Genomic DNA, 19,388 nt, shown 5'->3' with positions numbered 1-19,388 from the left:
GGCCCAATAACATGGGTATAATAGGCATATTAGGTAGTAGATAAAATATTTCGTTTGGGAAAGTTTTCGAAAAGACTAGCTAAGTACTATTTTCGTTAAAAATCGATTACCGGTTTAAATTATGACTCGACGTATAAAAACACCTCAAAAAGCATTATTTTCGAAATTATCATTTAAAATATACCATATATTAAATAATTAAAAATAATAATTTAATAAAATTATTTTCTCTTTTTATGGTCTTCGGTCTCCGTTCCTCGATCGCGTCTCAAATTACCTTTAAAACACAGTTTTACGTATTCTGATATAAAATCATATTTTAAACATATAAACATGCCTACTACATTCAATTAATGCAATTAAAATAATTTAATTAAGTATTTTCTATTTTTTTCTAAATTTGCATGCAGTTGGATTAATTTATCGCATTTTGAACCTTACACTAAAACTTTTAAAAAAAATTAGAAAATTGCATTTGAATGCCCAAGTCATGTTTTGAATGTCAAAGATAAAAAAAAATTTAAACTTCTGCTGTGTCTTAGGTGCAACGTAAATCATACGAATGAGAACCTAGGCTCTAATCACTGTCGGAGTACCGTTTTCTTACACCTAAGGCACAGCAGAAGTTTAAATTTTTTATCTTTGACATTCAAAACATGACTTGGGCATTCAAATCTATACATAAGATGTTTAGAATTTATTAACTTCTAAACCCTGGGCATCAATCTATTCTTGATTTTAAGTGGAGATAGCACTTCTTATTTCTACGAACGATCTACTGGAATTCTCATTTTTCAATCTCCAAGAATTAGATCCACGATTGAAAGCTTAACCATTGCCTATATTGCACTAGAAATCTAGGAGAAAATTTACATTGAGAAAAAATCGCCGAAAATTTGAGAGATTCAGGCAGCAACACAACGACATTGGGGTAGCCGTGATGCATGTTTGTGGAGTGGTGGTCTTGGTCGTGGGGATGAACTTCAAGGGTGGTTGTAAATTTTGAGTATTGTGAAGAGAGAGACTATCATGTAAATTCGACATATATTGTCAAATTTATAATTTTCATGGAATAAGTTAGAATCCTACTATAACTCTTACTTGAGAGTTTTCACATTGTCAAAATATCAATTATATTTTATTGTCAAACTAGGACTCCTACTAGTTAACGTTATATTAGGATTATACATTCTTTTTAATCAAATAATTCTTGGTTGGCACCTTTTCAAAAATCTCCATTATGTTTTCTTGTCTAACTAGGACTCTTACTAGTTAGACTTATATTAGTGTTCTATAATCCTATTAATCAAATAATTCATGGTTCAATAATGATTCTATTAAAACTCTTCTAGATCAGGTGTCTCTCTTTTGTCAAATATCTCATATAGTATTTTCAAAACTACTACATTAATATATAATTAGCATTTTTAATTAAATAATTATGTCTCCATTATAATATTAATCGACGAAGAGACAACGTCGATGTGATGAGGATACAAATCTCGTTATCATAATGAAAAAGTGAAAATTTCGAATATCAAATTTTTTACTGACTCATTTTTGACAGCTGCCTATTTTGGAACTCATTTACTAAACTAGAAAATTGCAATATCTTCACAAATTAGCAGTCAATCTAATTTACAAAACTTTCAAATATGAAATCCATTTATAAACTGTAAGGCCCGAGATTATATCATTTTAATCCGAGATTATTTAATTTACATTCCACGATTTTTGTAATTAATTAGGGTTGAAATAGAATTAAAAAGAGTTTTGAAGACCAAATTGTAAATAGTGAAGACTTCAGGGGCTAAAGTGCAATTATGCTATTGAGTGGGACACTTGTCTCCACCATGTTTATAAGGGAAATTCCTCTCATTTTGAATTCAACATCTCCAGAAAGAAACTCCAACGAAAATTTCCCTCAAGTTTCATTAAAGCATAGAATTTGATTTTACCAGATCCGGTTATCAAAATTTTGATCTGAACACCGTTCTGCGATCCTCTTGACACGAGCTTCAACTGGACGTAAGTTTTATTGATTTTTGGTATCATTTGAAAAGATGATGTTGTAGGAATTTGATATAATTCATATATGATGTTCTTGACATGTTAGACATCGTAGAATCGAAGTCAGATCAGAAAACGGATTGATTCTGGAATTATTATGAATTTCTGATTATATGGATTGTGAATTGAATAGATTTGGATTATAGACTGTTTACAAATTGTATCGGATATGGGTTATGATTTGTAATTGATGTCTGGTGATACTGTATTGACGGGAATATCGGGATTGTACCGTTATGCCGATTATTTGAATTAAATCCAGATTAATCAGTGTCAGTGTTGAATTGAGATTGGAATATTGATATTAGTATTCTCGATATGTCGTTTCAGATTTACAAAGACAGTCTTGAGTTCAGAACTGATATTCTGTAGACCGAGACTACAAACGGAAGGTATAAGTCAATGTGGTATTGGGAGATCGACTTGAGTCGGTTTAGACTTGAGTTTCCCTAAATCACATACTTTACTTTATTGCATTGATATTTGCATTGATTTGACTGATATACTTGTTCTCTTGAGTTATAGATAGCAGGTATTAGACGAGTAATCTTGTGACAGAAGCGCCTGATAGTGGTGGGATCGCCACGGACACATTGCACGATGTCACAAGATAATGTAGAAATCTTGGGACGGAAGTGCCTGACAGTGGCGGGATCGCCACGGGCACATTGCACGATGTCTCAAGATAGGATATTAGCGATAGAGCTACAGTCCATGACGGTTAGGTCAGGACACCGGATGTTTGGTTATATCGAGTAAATAGGATTGGAATTCTTCTATTACGGAATTCGATATAGGAACACCATATTTGGTTATATCGAGTAATGGAATGACTGTTCCTTCTATTAAGGAATTCGATATAGGAATACCACATCTGGAAACCGGGATCCCTAGACTAGGATTGAGTCTAGTCTGAATGATAGAGTTATGATCATTGTCGACAGTCTATGATTGTTTATGTTTCAGATTTGGATACATATATCTGTTACTGATTACATGCTTTATATGTGTTTATATGATTGCATGTTTCGTTGATTTATACTGGGATTTATTCTCACCGGAGTTATCCGGCTGTTGTCTTGTCTGTATGTGTACATGACAACAGGTGGGACAGGATCAGGGTCCAGAAGATGAGGAAAGATCGTGATTAGAGTGGAGGCTCCGGACTTGGATTATAGATAGGGTTGGACACTGGACATTAGCTGTTTAAACCTTAATTGAATAAATGTATGTGGTACAGGATTTGTACTTTTATATACTGAGAAGTATATATGTATGTTTTATGTCACTACGTTCCACATTTTTAAAAAAAAAATTTAGACCCTGTTTTATAATTGATTAATTAGTCCCAATAATGATTAAGAACTTGATTAGCGTCCGGGTCTCCACAACCGGTGGTATCAGAGCAGATAGATCTTTGAGACTGAGATAGGAGCTAGTGAGCAAGGTAGAATGTGTTTTCTTTCCTGCTTTTGATTGCTAGCATGATTTACTACTTTATAATGCATGTTTATCTGACTTGATTTGGAGACATGTGTTATTGAGAACGAATCAGAGCCGATTCTGGATCAGCAGTAAGATGATCGGAGGAGGACTGAAATAGAACGTTTGTTTGGGGTTGCTAATCCTTTTGATTTCAGATATGCCTCTGAGAAGAATACCAGAACAGAGGAGTACATAGAACCCTCCCATGGACGTTACAGCCACTCCAATGGAGACACTGTTAAAAAGATTCCAATCATTTCATCCACCCACTCTGAAAGGAACTGAGAATTCAGTAGATTGTGAAAGTTGGCTGGATGATATCGAGATGATGTTCGATTCTTTAGAGTATACTGACGAGCGAAGGGTGAAGTTGATCGGACACCAGTTACACGATGTTGCAAATAACTGGTGGGTCTCAACAAAGAGGGCATTGGAACACCGAGGTACGACTATTACATGGAGTGTATTTAGAACTGAATTCTATCAGAGGTTCTTTCCAGTGTCATACAGGAAGGACAAGGGAGCCGAGTTTGCGAACTTGAGACAGGGCCAGCTTAACATCGAGGAATACGTGGCTAAGTTCTCTTCACTGCTGCGGTTTGCTCCACACGTGGCAGAACATGAAGAGGTCGTGGCGGATCAGTTCATTAATTGTCTAAATCCTGAAATCTTTACCTTGGTGAATACCGGGAGGCCAAACAATTTCACCGATGCCTTGAACAGAGCCAAGGGAGCTGAAGCCGGTCTGATGAGACAGAGAGAGGCTTCGTTTGTGCTTCCAGTATCGGGACAGCAACAACCACCTCCTCGATTTGAAGGTGGCAGCAGCAGTAGCAGGAAGAAGGATTTCTTGAAGGCTAGAGGGAAGCAATTCAAGAAATCTGGAACTAGCACGTCCAGTTCGAGTGGCTCTAGACAGATCGGTCAGGGCCAGAGTTATACAGGACCGTACTATGGTACTTGTGGAGGAAGGCATTCCACAGATCAGTGCCGAGGAGTGGTTGGTAGCTGTCTTATCTGTAGACAGCAGGGACACTTTGCCCGAGTGTGTCCACATAGAGGTGCACAGGGATCCCAGGCAGCTGAGTCATCTGGATCAGTGGCTCAGGCAGGTAGACGATCATCTGCCCTTCATTCTTTTCAGCCAGCACAGCCTACTCAGTCACAGCAGAGGCTCGGAGGGAGCCAGACAGTGAGTCAGCCTCCGAGACAGCATGCCAGAGTTTTTGCTTTGAGCGAGGAGCAGGCACAGGACGCACCTGATGATGTTGTGGCAGGTAACTGTTTTATTTCTGGTTATCCTGTATATGTATTGATTGATACTGGTGCATCTCATACCTTTATTTCGGACAGATTTGCATTAATGCACACATTGCCTGTTGAGTCATTAGCCACTGTAGTATCTGTCAAGTCTCCGTTAGGAACATGTTTGATATCAGTAAAATTTGTTAAATCGTGTATACTGCAGTACGATGGACATAAGATGGAGTTAGATTGTATTGTGCTTGGGATATCTGATTTTGATTGTATTATCGGTATTGATACACTGACCAAGTACCGAGCTACAGTCGATTGTTTCCACAAGATTGTTCGATTCAGACCTGAGATGGCTGAAGAGTGGAAATTTTACGGTAAGGGTTCTCGAGCCAGAATTCCTTTGACATCTGCAATGAATATGACACGATTATTGCAGAAAGGAGCAGATGGATTCCTGGTATATTCAGTTGATTTACTGAAATCGAGCCCATCATTGGCGGACTTGCCGGTGGTGTGTGAGTTTGCTGATGTCTTTCCAGATGAGATTCCTGGATTACCTCCGATTCGAGAAATAGACTTCAGCATCGAGTTGATGCCAGGAACAGTTCCGATCTCGAGGGCTCCTTACAGGATGGCACCGATCGAATTAAAAGAATTGAAAGAACAGTTGGAGGATTTACTGGCCAAGGGGTATATCAGACCGAGTGTTTCTCCTTGGGGTGCTCCCCGGTACTGTTCGTGAGGAAGAAAGATGGGTCGATGAGACTTTGTATAGACTACCGGCAACTGAACAAGGCAACGGTAAAGAATAAATATCCATTGCCTCGTATTGATGATTTATTTGATTAGTTGCAGGGTTCTTCGGTGTATTCCAAGATCGATTTGAGATCTGGATACCATCAACTGAGAGTCAGAGATTCTGATATCTCAAAGACAACATTCAGAACCAGGTATGGACACTATAAGTTTATTGTCATGCCTTTTGGTTTGACAAATCCACCGGCGGTATTTATGGGATTAATGAACCGCGTCTTTCAGAAATATTTGGATAATTTTGTTATCATATTCATTGATGATATATTGATTTATTCAAAGAATATGATTGAACATGCTGATCATCTGAGGATTGTGTTGCGAACTTTAAGGGCGGAGAAACTGTATGCTAAATTGTCGAAATGCGAGTTCTGGTTGAAACAGGTAATATTTCTGGGACATATTATATCCGGAGATGGTATATCCGTTGATCCCAGTAATGTTGAGGCAGTGATTTCTTGGCCAAGACCGACATCTGTACCCGAGATTCGCAGTTTTAGGGGTTTGGCAGGATATTATCGACGTTTTATTAAAGATTTCTCGAGTATTGCCAAGCCTATTACGCAGTTGACTCAGAAAAATGCTCCATTTGTCTGGTCAAAAGACTGTGAATCCAGTTTTCTAGAATTGAAAAAGAGATTAACCAGTGCGCCTGTGTTGACGATTCCTTCAGGTACTGGTGACTTTGTCGTTTATTGCGATGCATCTCACCGAGGATTGGGTTTTATTTTGATGCAGCGGGGGCATGTGATTGCTTATGTCTCGAGACAGCTGAAACCCCATGAAACTCGTTACCCAATTCATGATCTTGAATTGGCAGCCATAGTCTTTGCTTTGAAAATATGGCGACATTACCTGTACGGTGAGAAATTTGAGATTTATTCTGATCACAAAAGCTTGAAATACCTGTTTTCACAATCAGAGTTGAATATGAGACAACGAAGATGGCTGGATTTATTTAAAGACTTTGATTGTGAAATTAAATATTATCCAGGGAAGTCCAATGTAGCAGCTGATGCACTAAGTCGGAAGGTATGTTCTTTATCCTTATCGACTATATGTGTTTCGAATTTGATAGAAGACTGCTGTTTGTCTGGATTAGCTTTTGAAACAGATCATCAGCCTCTGAGATTATGTGCGATTCGAGCTGAACCGGCATTGATATTGAGAATCAAAGAGGCACAGAAAAGTGATCAGAGTATCCAGAAGTCAATTGCAATGGTCAGAGCTGGTCATCAATCGGAATATCAGGTGAGAAATGGCATTTTGTATGTGAATAATCGTCTGGTTGTGCCGAATGTTTCGTATTTGAGACAGCGAATACTGACAGAAGCGCACAACAGTCGATTTAGCATTCATCTTGGTGGCAGGAAAATGTACAATGATTTAAAGACACAGTATTGGTGGAAACAAATGAAATTTGATGTGACTGAATTTGTAACCAAGTGTCTGAATTGCCAACAGGTGAAAGCTGAAAGAAAGAAACCAGGAGGATTATTACAGAGTTTGTCGATTCCTGAATGGAAATGGGATCACATTTCCATGGATTTTGTGACCCAGTTACCGAGATCCTCCAGAGGTTGTGATGCGATTTGGGTCGTGATTGATCGATTGACCAAATCTGCATGTTTCATTCCATACAAAATGACATATAGATATGATCAGATGGCCGATGTCTATGTCAGAGAAGTTGTTAGATTGCATGGAGTGCCGAAATCGATTGTTTCAGACCGAGATCCTCGGTTTACTTCGCACTTCTGGCAGAGTTTGCAGCAAGTTCTTGGTACGAAGTTACATCTAAGTACCGCATATCATACACAGACTGACGGACAGTCAGAACGTACGATCCAGACATTGGAAGATATGCTGAGAGCTGTAGTGCTTGATTTTAGCACTAGCTGGCAAGATGCATTGCCACTTTGCGAATTTTCGTACAACAATAGCTATCAAACGAGTATTGAGATGGCACCATTCGAAGCGTTGTACGGAAGGAAATGTAGATCCCCTTTATATTGGGATGATATCTCTGATGTTCCTGAGACTGGACCTGATATGATCAGAGATATGACTGAAAAAGTGAAATTGATTCAGAAGAAAATGAAGGCAGCCCAGGACAGACAAGCCAAATATGCCAACTTTCGACGACGACCGTTGGTATTTGAGGTAGGAGACCGAGTATTCCTCAAGATTTCTCCTTTCAGAGGTGTTGTCAGATTCGGCAAGAAAGGGAAATTGTCTCCAAGATATGTGGGTCCTTATGAAATTCTCGAAAAGATAGGAGATCGTGCTTATCGACTTGCCTTACCGCCTTCATTATCAGGAATACATAATGTTTTTCATGTATCTATGCTGCGGAAATATCTCCCTAATGATTCTCACGTGATTCAGCCAGACGAGACCGAGCTGGATGAGACATTGAGTTATGTCGAAAAACCGATACGGATTATCGATCATAAAGAAAAACAGCTCCGAACAAAAACGATTCCTCTTGTGAAAGTTCAATGGACTCGTCATGGCATCGAAGAAGCGACTTGGGAGACTGAATCTGATATGAGACAGGAATTTCCAGAGTTATTTCACTGATGTGAGTCTTTTATTTTAGCTTATGTTATATCTTCTTATCTTATGTGATTTGATTGCCTGCGATTTCGAGGACGAAATCGTGTCTCAGAGGGGGAGAATTGTAAGGCCCGAGATTATATCATTTTAATCCGAGATTATTTAATTTAAGAATCTTGGAATAATTAATTAAATTCCACGATTTTTGTAATTAATTAGGGTTGAAATAGAATTAAAAAGAGTTTTGAGGACCAAATTGCAAATAGTGAAGACTTCAGGGGCTAAAGTGCAATTATGCTATTGAGTGGGACACTTGTCTCCACCATGTTTATAAGGGAAATTCCTCTCATTTTGAATTCAACATCTCCAGAAAGAAATCGTGAGCTCCAACGAAAATTTCCCTCAAGTTTCATTAAAGCATAGAATTTGATTTTACCAGATCCGGTTATCAGAATTTTGATCTGAACACAGTTCTGCGATCCTCTTGACACGAGCTTCAACTGGACGTAAGTTTTATTGATTTTTGGTATCATTTGAAAAGATGATGTTGTAGGAATTTGATATAATTCATATATGATGTTCTTGACATGTTAGACATCGTAGAATCGAAGTCAGATCAGAAAACGGATTGATTCTGGAATTATTATGAATTTCTGATTATATGGATTGTGAATTGAATAGATTTTGATTATAGACTGATTACAAATTGTATCGGATATGAGTTATGATTTGTAATTGATGTCTGGTGATACTGTATTGACGGGAATATCGGGATTGTACCGTTATGCCGATTATTTGAATTAAATCCAGATTAATCAGTGTCAGTGTTGAATTGAGATTGGAATATTGATATTAGTATTCTCGATATGTCGTTTCAGATTTACAAAGACAATCTTGAGTTCAGAACTGATATTCTGTAGATCGAGACTACAAACGGAAGGTATAAGTCAATGTGGTATTGGGAGATCGACTTGAGTCGGTTTAGACTTGAGTTTCCCTAAATCACATACTTTACTTTATTGCATTGATATTTGCATTGATTTGACTGATATACTTGTTCTCTTGAGTTATAGATAGCATGTATTAGACGAGTAATCTTGTGACAGAAGTGCCTGATAGTGGTGGGATCGCCACAGGCACATTGCACGATGTTACAAGATAATGTAGAAATCTTGGGACGGAAGTGCCTGATAGTGGCGGGATCGCCACGGGCACATTGCACGATGTCTCAAGATAGGATATTAACGATAGAGCTACAGTTCATGACGGTTAGGTCAGGACACCGGATGTTTGGTTATATCGAGTAAATAGGATTGAAATTCTTCTATTACGGAATTCGATATAGGAACACCATATTTGGTTATATCGAGTAATGGAATGACTGTTCCTTCTATTACGGAATTCGATATAGGAATACCACATCTGGAAACCGGGATCCCTAGACTAGGATTGAGTCTAGTCTGAATGATAGAGTTATGATCATTGTCGACAGTCTATGATTGTATATGTTTCAGATTTGGATACATATATCTGTTACCTGATTACATGCTTTATATGTGTTTATATGATTGCATGTTTCGTTGATTTATACTGGGATTTATTCTCACCGGAGTTATCCGGCTGTTGTCTTGTCTGTATGTGTACATGACAACAGGTGGGACACGATCAGGGTCCAGAAGATGAGGAAAGATCGTGATTAGAGTGGAGGCTCCGGACTTGGATTAAAGATAGGGTTGGACACTGGACATTAGCTGTTTAAACCTTAGTTGAATAAATGTATGTGGTACATGATTTGTGCTTTTATATACTGAGAAGTATATATGTATGTTTTATGTCACTACGTTCCACATTTAAAAAAAAAAATTTAGACCCTGTTTTATAATTGATTAATTAGTCCCAATAATGATTAAGAACTTGATTAGCGTCCGGGTCCCCACATAAACTCTTTCATAAGCTATATTTTTTTATTTCCATCAAATTACAGTCGCTAAATTAATCTCCTTGAATTTGACTATCTAACAAAGAACATAAAATTCAATGCCCGTGTGATCCTCAATGTTTCAGAGATACAACTAGTTGTGGGTTCACAAATTTATGTGATTCAGGATAACATTTGTCCTTATTTGCATTTACCTTCATTAACTTCATTCTTTTGATCAACCTTTGATCAAGAACGTTAGATCTTAAGTCTGATTGCATCCATCAGATCATGGTAAGAGCATCTAGAAGTATCATCATGATCTTCTAGGTATCATCGATAGTGTCTGTTAGAATCAGTAGGTTATGGTCTCCTACGTATTTCGAAATTACACTCAACCACGCCACCTGATGACCCTCAGTAGAGTCAGTAAAAGAATCAAAGTGCATGCTAGTACGTAGAGCCTTCACGTTGTACTCATCAAAGGACTAATGGTGTACAATTATAACCACAGATTTTTCCACTCGATAAGTGATAACCATTTTGAAAGTCTGTGAGATGGTTGTTCAGTGCCTCATCCAATAAAAGTTCATTTGTATAAATAGACATCTCATATCCTTACCAAATAAATGTTGCTTTTACAACATATATGCTGGTTTCAACCTCGAACGATTTTCATCCTTATTTAGATGGCTGAATCTAGTAGGAACAAATTTCGAATATTCATTATACTTCTTAATGAATTTCATTATCTACGTTGCAAGATATACATCATAATATTATAGTACATTCAAAAACTTTATATGTACAACTTGCATGAATAATCAAATTAAATAAATGTGATAATTAGATTAAATAGTAAAATATTATTAAAATAAAATTTATTTTTTATACAAAAGTTAATAAAACTCAAGTACTCGTTGAACATATAATATAACTTAAAAAACCCGTGAATCCGATCACGGACAAAAATATCCAATTTTCACACAAAGGTTAGTCGTTTTTTCACGAAAAATTCGATTGATACGATTCAATAAAAAAAAATTGATTTAGCCAATTTTAACCATTCGATTCGGTCAAAATACTAGCTACACGACAGCTTAGTTGACATGATGCGGGCCCGTCGACAGCCAGCAGCAGTTGGCCGTAATATACGATCCGAGTCAGCAACGTGGAACCTACGTATCACTGATTCAGCTATATGTCATCATATTAATATCGAACCCTCCACGTGTCATCCATCCGAACCCCCGCCCACACTCTCCTCCCGCCTATATATATATAACAAAAACCCTCAGGCTGATGGCATAATCTTCGTAAAAAGATGAAAGGCAATAAAGGAAATCCGCTGCAACTGTCATCTCTGAATCACATCTCGCTTGTTTGCAGATCAGTGGAAGAATCCACTGATTTCTACCACAATGTTCTTGGCTTCGTGCCCGTCAGGAGGCCCGGTTCTTTCGATTTTGATGGGGCCTGGTGAATTAAGAAATCTTTCAACTTTTTTTATTTATTTAATTTTTTAAATTTAGATTGTTTTTTTTTTTTTTTATGTATTTACAGGTTGTTCGGACATGGGATTGGGATACATTTGCTGCAATCTGAAGATCCCGGCAACATGCCCAAGAAAACTGTGATTAATCCCAAGGATAATCACATTTCCTTCCAGGTAGTTTTTATGTATCTTTTAATGGTTTTGGTAAACCCGCACTACGAATTTGTTATAGTTGAGTCTCCAATCCGATACGTCAATTTAAAATATAAGATATTTAATGGGGTTAGAAGAAGTATGCAACATCTATGTGTAATGCGTGTGTACATGGAAATGATTTAAGTTTGGGGTTACAGTTTCTACGAATAGATAGTTTGTGAGACGGTTTTACGAAACTTTATTCGTGAGACGAGTCAATCCTATCTATTTTTAAAATAAAAAATAATATTTTTGACACAGCTGATCTAAATAGAATATCTGTCTCATAAAATTGATCTGTGAGACCGTCTCACATAAATATTTGTGAGTTTCTAAATATATTTGGGTTTTGGTTCAAAATGAATATCAACCTAAAAGAGCAAGTTAAATCATATTTTTAAAAAAAAAACAAAAATTGGTGGTTTTAGTTTTTGGAGTAAAAAATAATTTTACAAAAATGGCTAAATGATGTACACTTGTCCGAGTGTTCAGCTAGTTTGATTTGATTAGGTATTTTTATATTGATTATTTTAAAACAATGCTTTCCACGCTCACACCTAATAATTGAATGATTAAGAAACTAATGGTTGATATTAGTCTCAAATCTCATTCATAACCAAACTTAATCTCTGTTGGTTGTCACAAATGAATAGTTAAGTCGGAACAATTATGTCATTAATTAAATTCGCAATCAATACATCCAAGTGTTTGTTCAAATTAGAATCCCAATAATTTTGATTGGAAACTATTTCATGTATTTTCGAATGAGGTTACATAATTTTTAAAATAATCTGGCTTCACCATGTGCAAGTATATATTATTGATTATTTTCTTTGTGAAATATTAGAAATTCATATTACATCCTACTTAATTTGTTATTATTAAATATCTCACACCAGCTCAATCAAATTATTGAGGGTTGTATATATAAATATAGATAATCCTCTATTTTGAGTTAGCTTTTGAGGTGAGTTAAGTCCAAATCTCAATCTTAACATGATATAAAAAAAAAAGCTCGTCGATGAGTCATTCGATAATTTCTTGTAAACTTCACGTTCTACTTGTTCATTCATGAGCATGATTGAATGTGTTAAATTTCTCAATCAGCTTGATTAAATACCTGTGAGTTGTATATATGAACTTGTACAATATTCTCACTTGAACTAGCTTATGTGATTGAGTTAGTTTCAAATCTCAATCTTTAATACTTACCAAATTTAAAGTAAAAGAAATTTTGGGAAAATTGTTATGATAAAAAATTTTGGTCTAGGCATACTTAACGGCTCTCCGGTTCCTATTCCGAGGTAAAAAAACCTTGGAACCAATCCTAACAGCTGATCGATTCTATAATTTGTAGACCGTTCTCGATTAGGGTCAAATCAGTTTTGGGTTCTGGGTTTTGAATTTTATTATTTTTAAATATACATTTATATTTATTAATGAATATTTCTTTTATTTAATATTTTGAGTGGAAACAAAACTGAATAAAAGTAACTTAAACATTGATTTTTACAATTGAACATCTAAAAGTCATAACGATTTATTAAAATATATATTGAATACTCTGGATCTTCGTCGACGCTTGAGCTTTGAAATTCGTCGATCGCCCCAGCGATCCTATTCTTTTTTGGCTGCAAACTAATCTTGTAGGTATCTTAGCATGCTAAGTGATTGTGACTTTAAATTAGTTATTTGTTCAACAATCATTCTTCCATATACTGAAAATACTGATTCGGAAGCAACACTTGAACTTTGAATGGCTAGGACATCTCTTGTAATTAATTTTCGCTAATACTGGATAAAGTTGAGAATTTTCTTTCCACCAATCAAAAATATCGAAATTCTCAGTAGTCTCAATATATTGGTTTAGATAAATTTAGATCTCATTGTAATTTATTGTTGTCAGCGATTTTCCTTTCAACTTTTGTCGTTTCAAACTTTCAAAGAAGTTGAGTGGCCCACTTTTGCTTTTCTCTGTCGGTCTCTTCTCCAGTTGTGCACTCGGTTCACATTGTTCACTAGCATACAAATCAAACAATTCTCAGAGAGAATGAATGATTGACTTCTTTTGAGCGTCAACATTCTTTCGAAGAAAGTTTGCACAATATTAAAAAAAATGTCTAACACACCTTGAATTTGAGTAGAATCAAGTAATTTGTTAAGCCGTGCTCAATTGGGATATTCTCCCAATATTTTAAAATTTTGTTTTCCATATTTGAAACAAAATCATTCATAACAACATCATCACGATAGTCAATAAATTTATAAAATATATTGAAAATAAAAGTTAGAAACATGGTTGCAGTAGAGTAGTTAATGTCACAAAATTTTTCGGTTGCTTCTTTAAAAATTTCTAAAAAATAAACATAGTTATTCAAAATATTCCAATCATTATCAGTCAACATTAAAGATTTTACCGTAATATTATTATAATATAACGTAATTAAATGTTGAAAAAATAAAAAATTATGAAACAAGATATATAAAGAATTTTATCTAGTTTCAATAGCAAGTGGAAATTTTAAAATTTTAATTATGTTTGGTTCGATTAGTGTTTTCTTATCATGTCCTTGCCTTTTTTATGTAATATTTCCTAAATAATTTGAATTTTTCGATTACAGTAGACATATGTTCACCACATTCACATTTAAAGCATAGGTTGATAATATGACATGCGCATCTAACATGAAGCAAATTACCATCTAAAATAAGTTTTAATAAATCTTAATGTATTTAATCGCTAGAGTATTAGCACTCGCATTATCTAATATGATCGACATTATTTTATTTTATATGTCATAAATCTTAACAATATTTAAAACATATCTAGTTATAGTCAGAGACGGATTGATATAAGGGCTGTACTGGGCTGTAGCCCACTCCATTTTCAAAAATTTAGCAACGGTTTTTTAAACCGTCGCTAATATTTGCGACGGTTTGTACAACCGTCGCCGATGGGGATCGGCGACTGTTTTAATTATACCGTCGCTACTAGCGACGGTTTATTCAAATGTGAATAAAAACAGTCGCTATTAGCGACGGTTTTTCAAAAAACAGTCGCTAATGGCGACGGTTGTTCCAAAAACCGTCGTACATCCGTCCAATCAAGTCCAGACCATTTATAAGGATGAGACCAAATACATTTTATTCTTGTTTAAGATTATAACTTGAACTATTTGAAAATGGAACATCAATCTGCTGCAAACAAAGGAAAAACATTGATATCTTCTTTCTTTAAGAAGAGAGATCGTCAAGCTAGTGAAGATACTTCAATTCCTACGGTCCTTACAATGCAACATCAATCCAGTGAAAGTCTTCTATTTCCCAATATCCAAATTCCTTCATGTTCCTCTCCTAGAGACGATCATCAGTCTTCGTCTACTTTTATTGAACGAGATCCGGGAAAAAGAAAACAGATATGTGAATATCATGTTAATGTACGAGATGAGATAAGACGTTCATATCTAAATATGGGGCCTTATCAACCAGATATGTTGGAGTATCCAGGTACGAAATTTGGAAGCCAGAATCGTCGTTTTCAGAAAAAATGGTTTCAGAAATTTTATTGGTTGGAGTATTCGCCTTCAACAAATAAGGCATATTGTTTCTATTGCTTTCTTTTCCTGAATGATGTTAATTCATCTAATATCTCGGCATTGGTCAATGAAGGATTTGACAATTGGAAAAGGGTAAACCAAGGAAAAACATGTGCTTTTCTTTCCCATATTGGTTCTGCAGCTTCTTCACCTCATACTATGTGTGAGAGAAGGGCTGAAAATTTGATGAGGCCCTCACAACATATTGATAAAGTGATGCATGCACAATCTAAAGAGGAAAAAAGAAAAATCGTCTGCGTTTGAGCACCTCAATTGTAGCTGTTCGTTGGCTAGCACTTCAAGGTTGTGCTTTTAGAGGTAACGATGAATCTCTATCTTCATCTAATCGTGGAAATTTTCTTGAATTGGTGAAGGCTTTTGCAAAAATGAATATAGAAATTGATGAAGTTGTGCTTGAGAATGCTCCAAAAAATGCCCAATATATCGCTCCAGAAATTCAGAAAGAGATTTTACATATTATGGCCAATAGAGTACGAAAGATGGTTCGTGAAGAAGTTGGAGATAAATACTTTTGTATTCTTGTTGATGAAGCCCGAGATATATCTAAACGAGAGCAAATGGCAATTATATTGAGGTTTGTGAACAATCATGGGATTTTGACAGAAAGATTTTTTGCCATCAAAAGTGTTAGTGACACTACCTCAATGAATTTGAAAAATGAGATATCAAATGTTCTTGTTCATCATGATCTCCATGTTAAGAAAATCAGAGGCCAAGGATATGATGGTGCTAGCAATATGCGTGGAGCCTGGAATGGACTTCAAGCATTATTTCTCAAAGATTGTCCCTATGCATACTATGTCCACTGTTTTGCACATCGTTTACAACTGACATTGGTTTCTGCAGCTAAGGATGTTAGTGTTATTTGGGAATTCTTTTCTCATTTGGACAATATTGTTAATATTGTCACTTCTTCTACTAAGCGCATTGCTGAATTACATACTGCACAAAGAAATGAAATTGAGTATATGTTGTCAATTGGAGAACGTGATTCTGGAAGTGGTGCAAACCAGATTGGTAATTTGCAACGAGCAGGAGCTACTCGTTGGAGTTCTCACTATGATTCGGTAAAAAGCTTGATAGGTATGTACACTGCAACTTGCAAAGTTTTTGAAGTTCTCAGTGATCATTCTCCAAATGGAAGAGCTAAGGCTGAAGTTCGGGGGATTTACAGAAACATGGCAAGCTTTGAATTTGTGTTTATTTTGCACTTAATGCATAAAATTATGAGAACAACAGATACTCTTTGTCAAATTCTTCAAAAAAAATCTCAAGACATTTTGACTGCTATCACATTTGTCACTACTACCAAAACTTGCCTTCAAGAATTTAGAGAATGTGGGTGGAATGAATTTCTTCAGGAAGTTAAAGTTTTTTGCTCAAGAAATGAAATTGATGTGCCTGATCTTGATTGTCTATATAAGATTGGACGTTCCTGTCGGCAAACTACAATAGAACATCATTACCACTTTGATGTTTTTAATGCAGCAATAGATTTCATTTTGATGGAGTTAAATACTCGGTTCAATGAGTCATCGGTGGAACTTCTTTCTCTTAGTACAGCTTTAGATCCTAAAAATTCATTTGACTCATTTAACAGTGATGATATTTGCAAGCTTGCGAAGAAGTTTTATCCTAGAGATTTCACAGATCAAGAAATTGTTACTTTGGAGTATGAATTGATACATTATAAACTTGATGTGATGCAGAATTTAAAGGTTTCTACACTTGTTGAGTTGTGTCAGCAATTGACCGAGAGTGGACGGTCAAGTGTTTATGTTATGTTGACTAGATTGATTCATCTTGTTTTGACATTACCTGTGTCTACTGCCACTACTGAGCGAGCTTTTTCAGCAATGAAGCATGTGAAGACGGCACTTCGCAATAAAATGGAGGATGACTTTCTTGCCGATTGTTTGACACTCTATATTGAACGAGATTTAGCTAAACATATTGATGTAAATTCTATTATTGATGAATTTTATGTTTTAAAATCTCGTAGGGCACAACTTTGTTGAACGATATAATGTATTTTTTTTAATAATATATAACTTATCATATTGAGTTCAAGCCCCCCTCAACTTTTATTCCTGGATCCGTCCCTGGTTATAGTGTATGTATTTTGTGACAATTCTAAATCATCTAACACTAAAAACATTTTGTTGCATATTCCAAGTTTCATCAATCCAATGACTTGTAACAATAAGATAATATTCATATTTCAAATTAGTCCAAATATCAAATAAACTAACTTTACAAGAAATATTTGGAAGATGCTGTTTTAGTATTTCTTTATATTACTTATATATATCAAAACAATATTTCTTAAGTAAGTGCCTAGAAATATTGTGAAAACGAGGTTAAATAATTCTAGTAAATTCAACAAAACCTTCTTGTTATGCTATTATGAAAGGTTGACAACATTTCGTAACAAATTTAACGATGACTTTTCAATAAATTTCTTTTGTAATTGTGAAAGCTTTATTACTTGAATGATTTATTTGTTGTTAGGTGGGTTCCCTATCGAATGATTGTAGAGTATCAATGTCAAGTTTATTTATCTTGACTAAATGTTTTTTCAAAGTTCTGTTATAACCGGAACCAAGACCCGTTTTATGAGAATATTACATGTCACAAAAGAGTAGTTCATATCTTCTTTTTCAATATCAAAATCATCTCAAACTTTGTTTTGCCTTTGCTCGGAGTGTCTTTGTGCTCGTTTCCACCGTGTTGCTTGCTCGGGTGGACAATGATATCCCTACATCTTTGTTGGAGAGTTTCATGGCTTTATTCATCTTCGTGGCCAGGTTCGACTTCATCAAATTTGGGGGATGTAGACAGATTGTTCACCAAAGTAGGAAATGTATTCACATCCACGACCACCACGATTTGAAGATGATGCCATTGAAATTATGAGTATATTGCGAAATAATAAGCAAATAATAATAATAAAAATATTGAGTGTAGATAAAATTATAACAAAATTTATTGAATAAATGTTGATAATGATAGCTAAGAGAGAATTGATTGTAGAAAAATATAGAGTTGGGAGAAAATTGTTGGATGAAAATGTTTACAAATAATGTTGTATTTAAAGTTGATTTTTGGAGTAAAAAAATTGCAATTTGACCCAGAACTAGTTCAGTCGGTTTAGAAAATACTGAACCGGTTCAATCCATTGAGAAATAGATCGGAGACAGGTCCGATTCATCCTTACCAGACCTGGTTTCGGGCTTTAACGGACCCGTTCTGTCCCAACTAGTTCGTTAATCATCCCTACTTTGGTCAAATTGTTTGCCACTCGAACGATTATCAGCCCAATGAAATATCGAAGAAGCACGACACTCCGTAATTTAAACAGTCGGGCTTTTTTTTTTTTTTTTGGATTTTGGAATGATTTTGTGTATTGTGGGACAGTGTGAGAGCATGGGGGCCGTGGAGAAGAAGCTGGGGGAGATGGGGATTGAGTGGGTGCGGCAGAGAGTAGAGGAAGGTGGGATCTACGTTGATCAGCTCTTTTTCCACGATCCAGATGGATTCATGGTGGAGATTTGCAACTGTGACAACATCCCCATGGTGCCTTTGGCCGAAGATATTGTACGTTCTTGCTCCAGGTTGAATCTTCAGCAGCAGCAGATCCAAGTCCCTGTCGAACTCTTGTAGTACTATGTTATGTCATTATCTGCTGTCTGATATTGTATCGAACTTTCAGGTAATTATTATTAAATAAAATGCTACTGTTCTTTTTATTTGTTTAGGAGCGAGTCAATTATATATTTGAAATAATATTTTAAATATATTTTAAGATAATATGTTTAATTAAGGGTAAATTGCTCATAAATCCCCAAACCCAAACTCAACTTTACCCAAACTCCCTACACCTCAAAATCTTCCTTTAAACTCCCTAATACCTTAAAATGGACAAAAATACCCTTATTCCTATTTTAAGTTTAATTGATCCTCACGCTTCGAAATTGGT

At 35.7% G+C, this 19,388-nt stretch overlaps 1 protein-coding gene across 1 annotated transcript; it reads left to right on the top strand.

Moving 5' to 3' along the window:
- Positions 1-11,389: 11,389 nt before the first annotated feature.
- Positions 11,390-19,158, top strand: LOC140822958 (glyoxylase I 4-like). The gene is made up of 3 exons (XM_073183986.1): positions 11,390-11,581; positions 11,666-11,771; positions 18,827-19,158. The coding sequence occupies exons 1-3, from the start codon at positions 11,427-11,429 to the stop codon at positions 19,070-19,072; spliced, it is 507 nt and encodes a 168-aa protein (XP_073040087.1). The 5' UTR covers positions 11,390-11,426; the 3' UTR covers positions 19,073-19,158.
- The last annotated feature ends 230 nt before the right edge of the window (positions 19,159-19,388 follow it).

Source organism: Primulina eburnea, chromosome 2 (genome assembly GCF_022965805.1).
Source record: "Primulina eburnea isolate SZY01 chromosome 2, ASM2296580v1, whole genome shotgun sequence".
NCBI lineage: Eukaryota > Viridiplantae > Streptophyta > Magnoliopsida > Lamiales > Gesneriaceae > Primulina > Primulina eburnea.
Note: the sequence above shows the minus strand (reverse complement) of the source record. Positions and strands in the feature narration are given on the sequence as shown.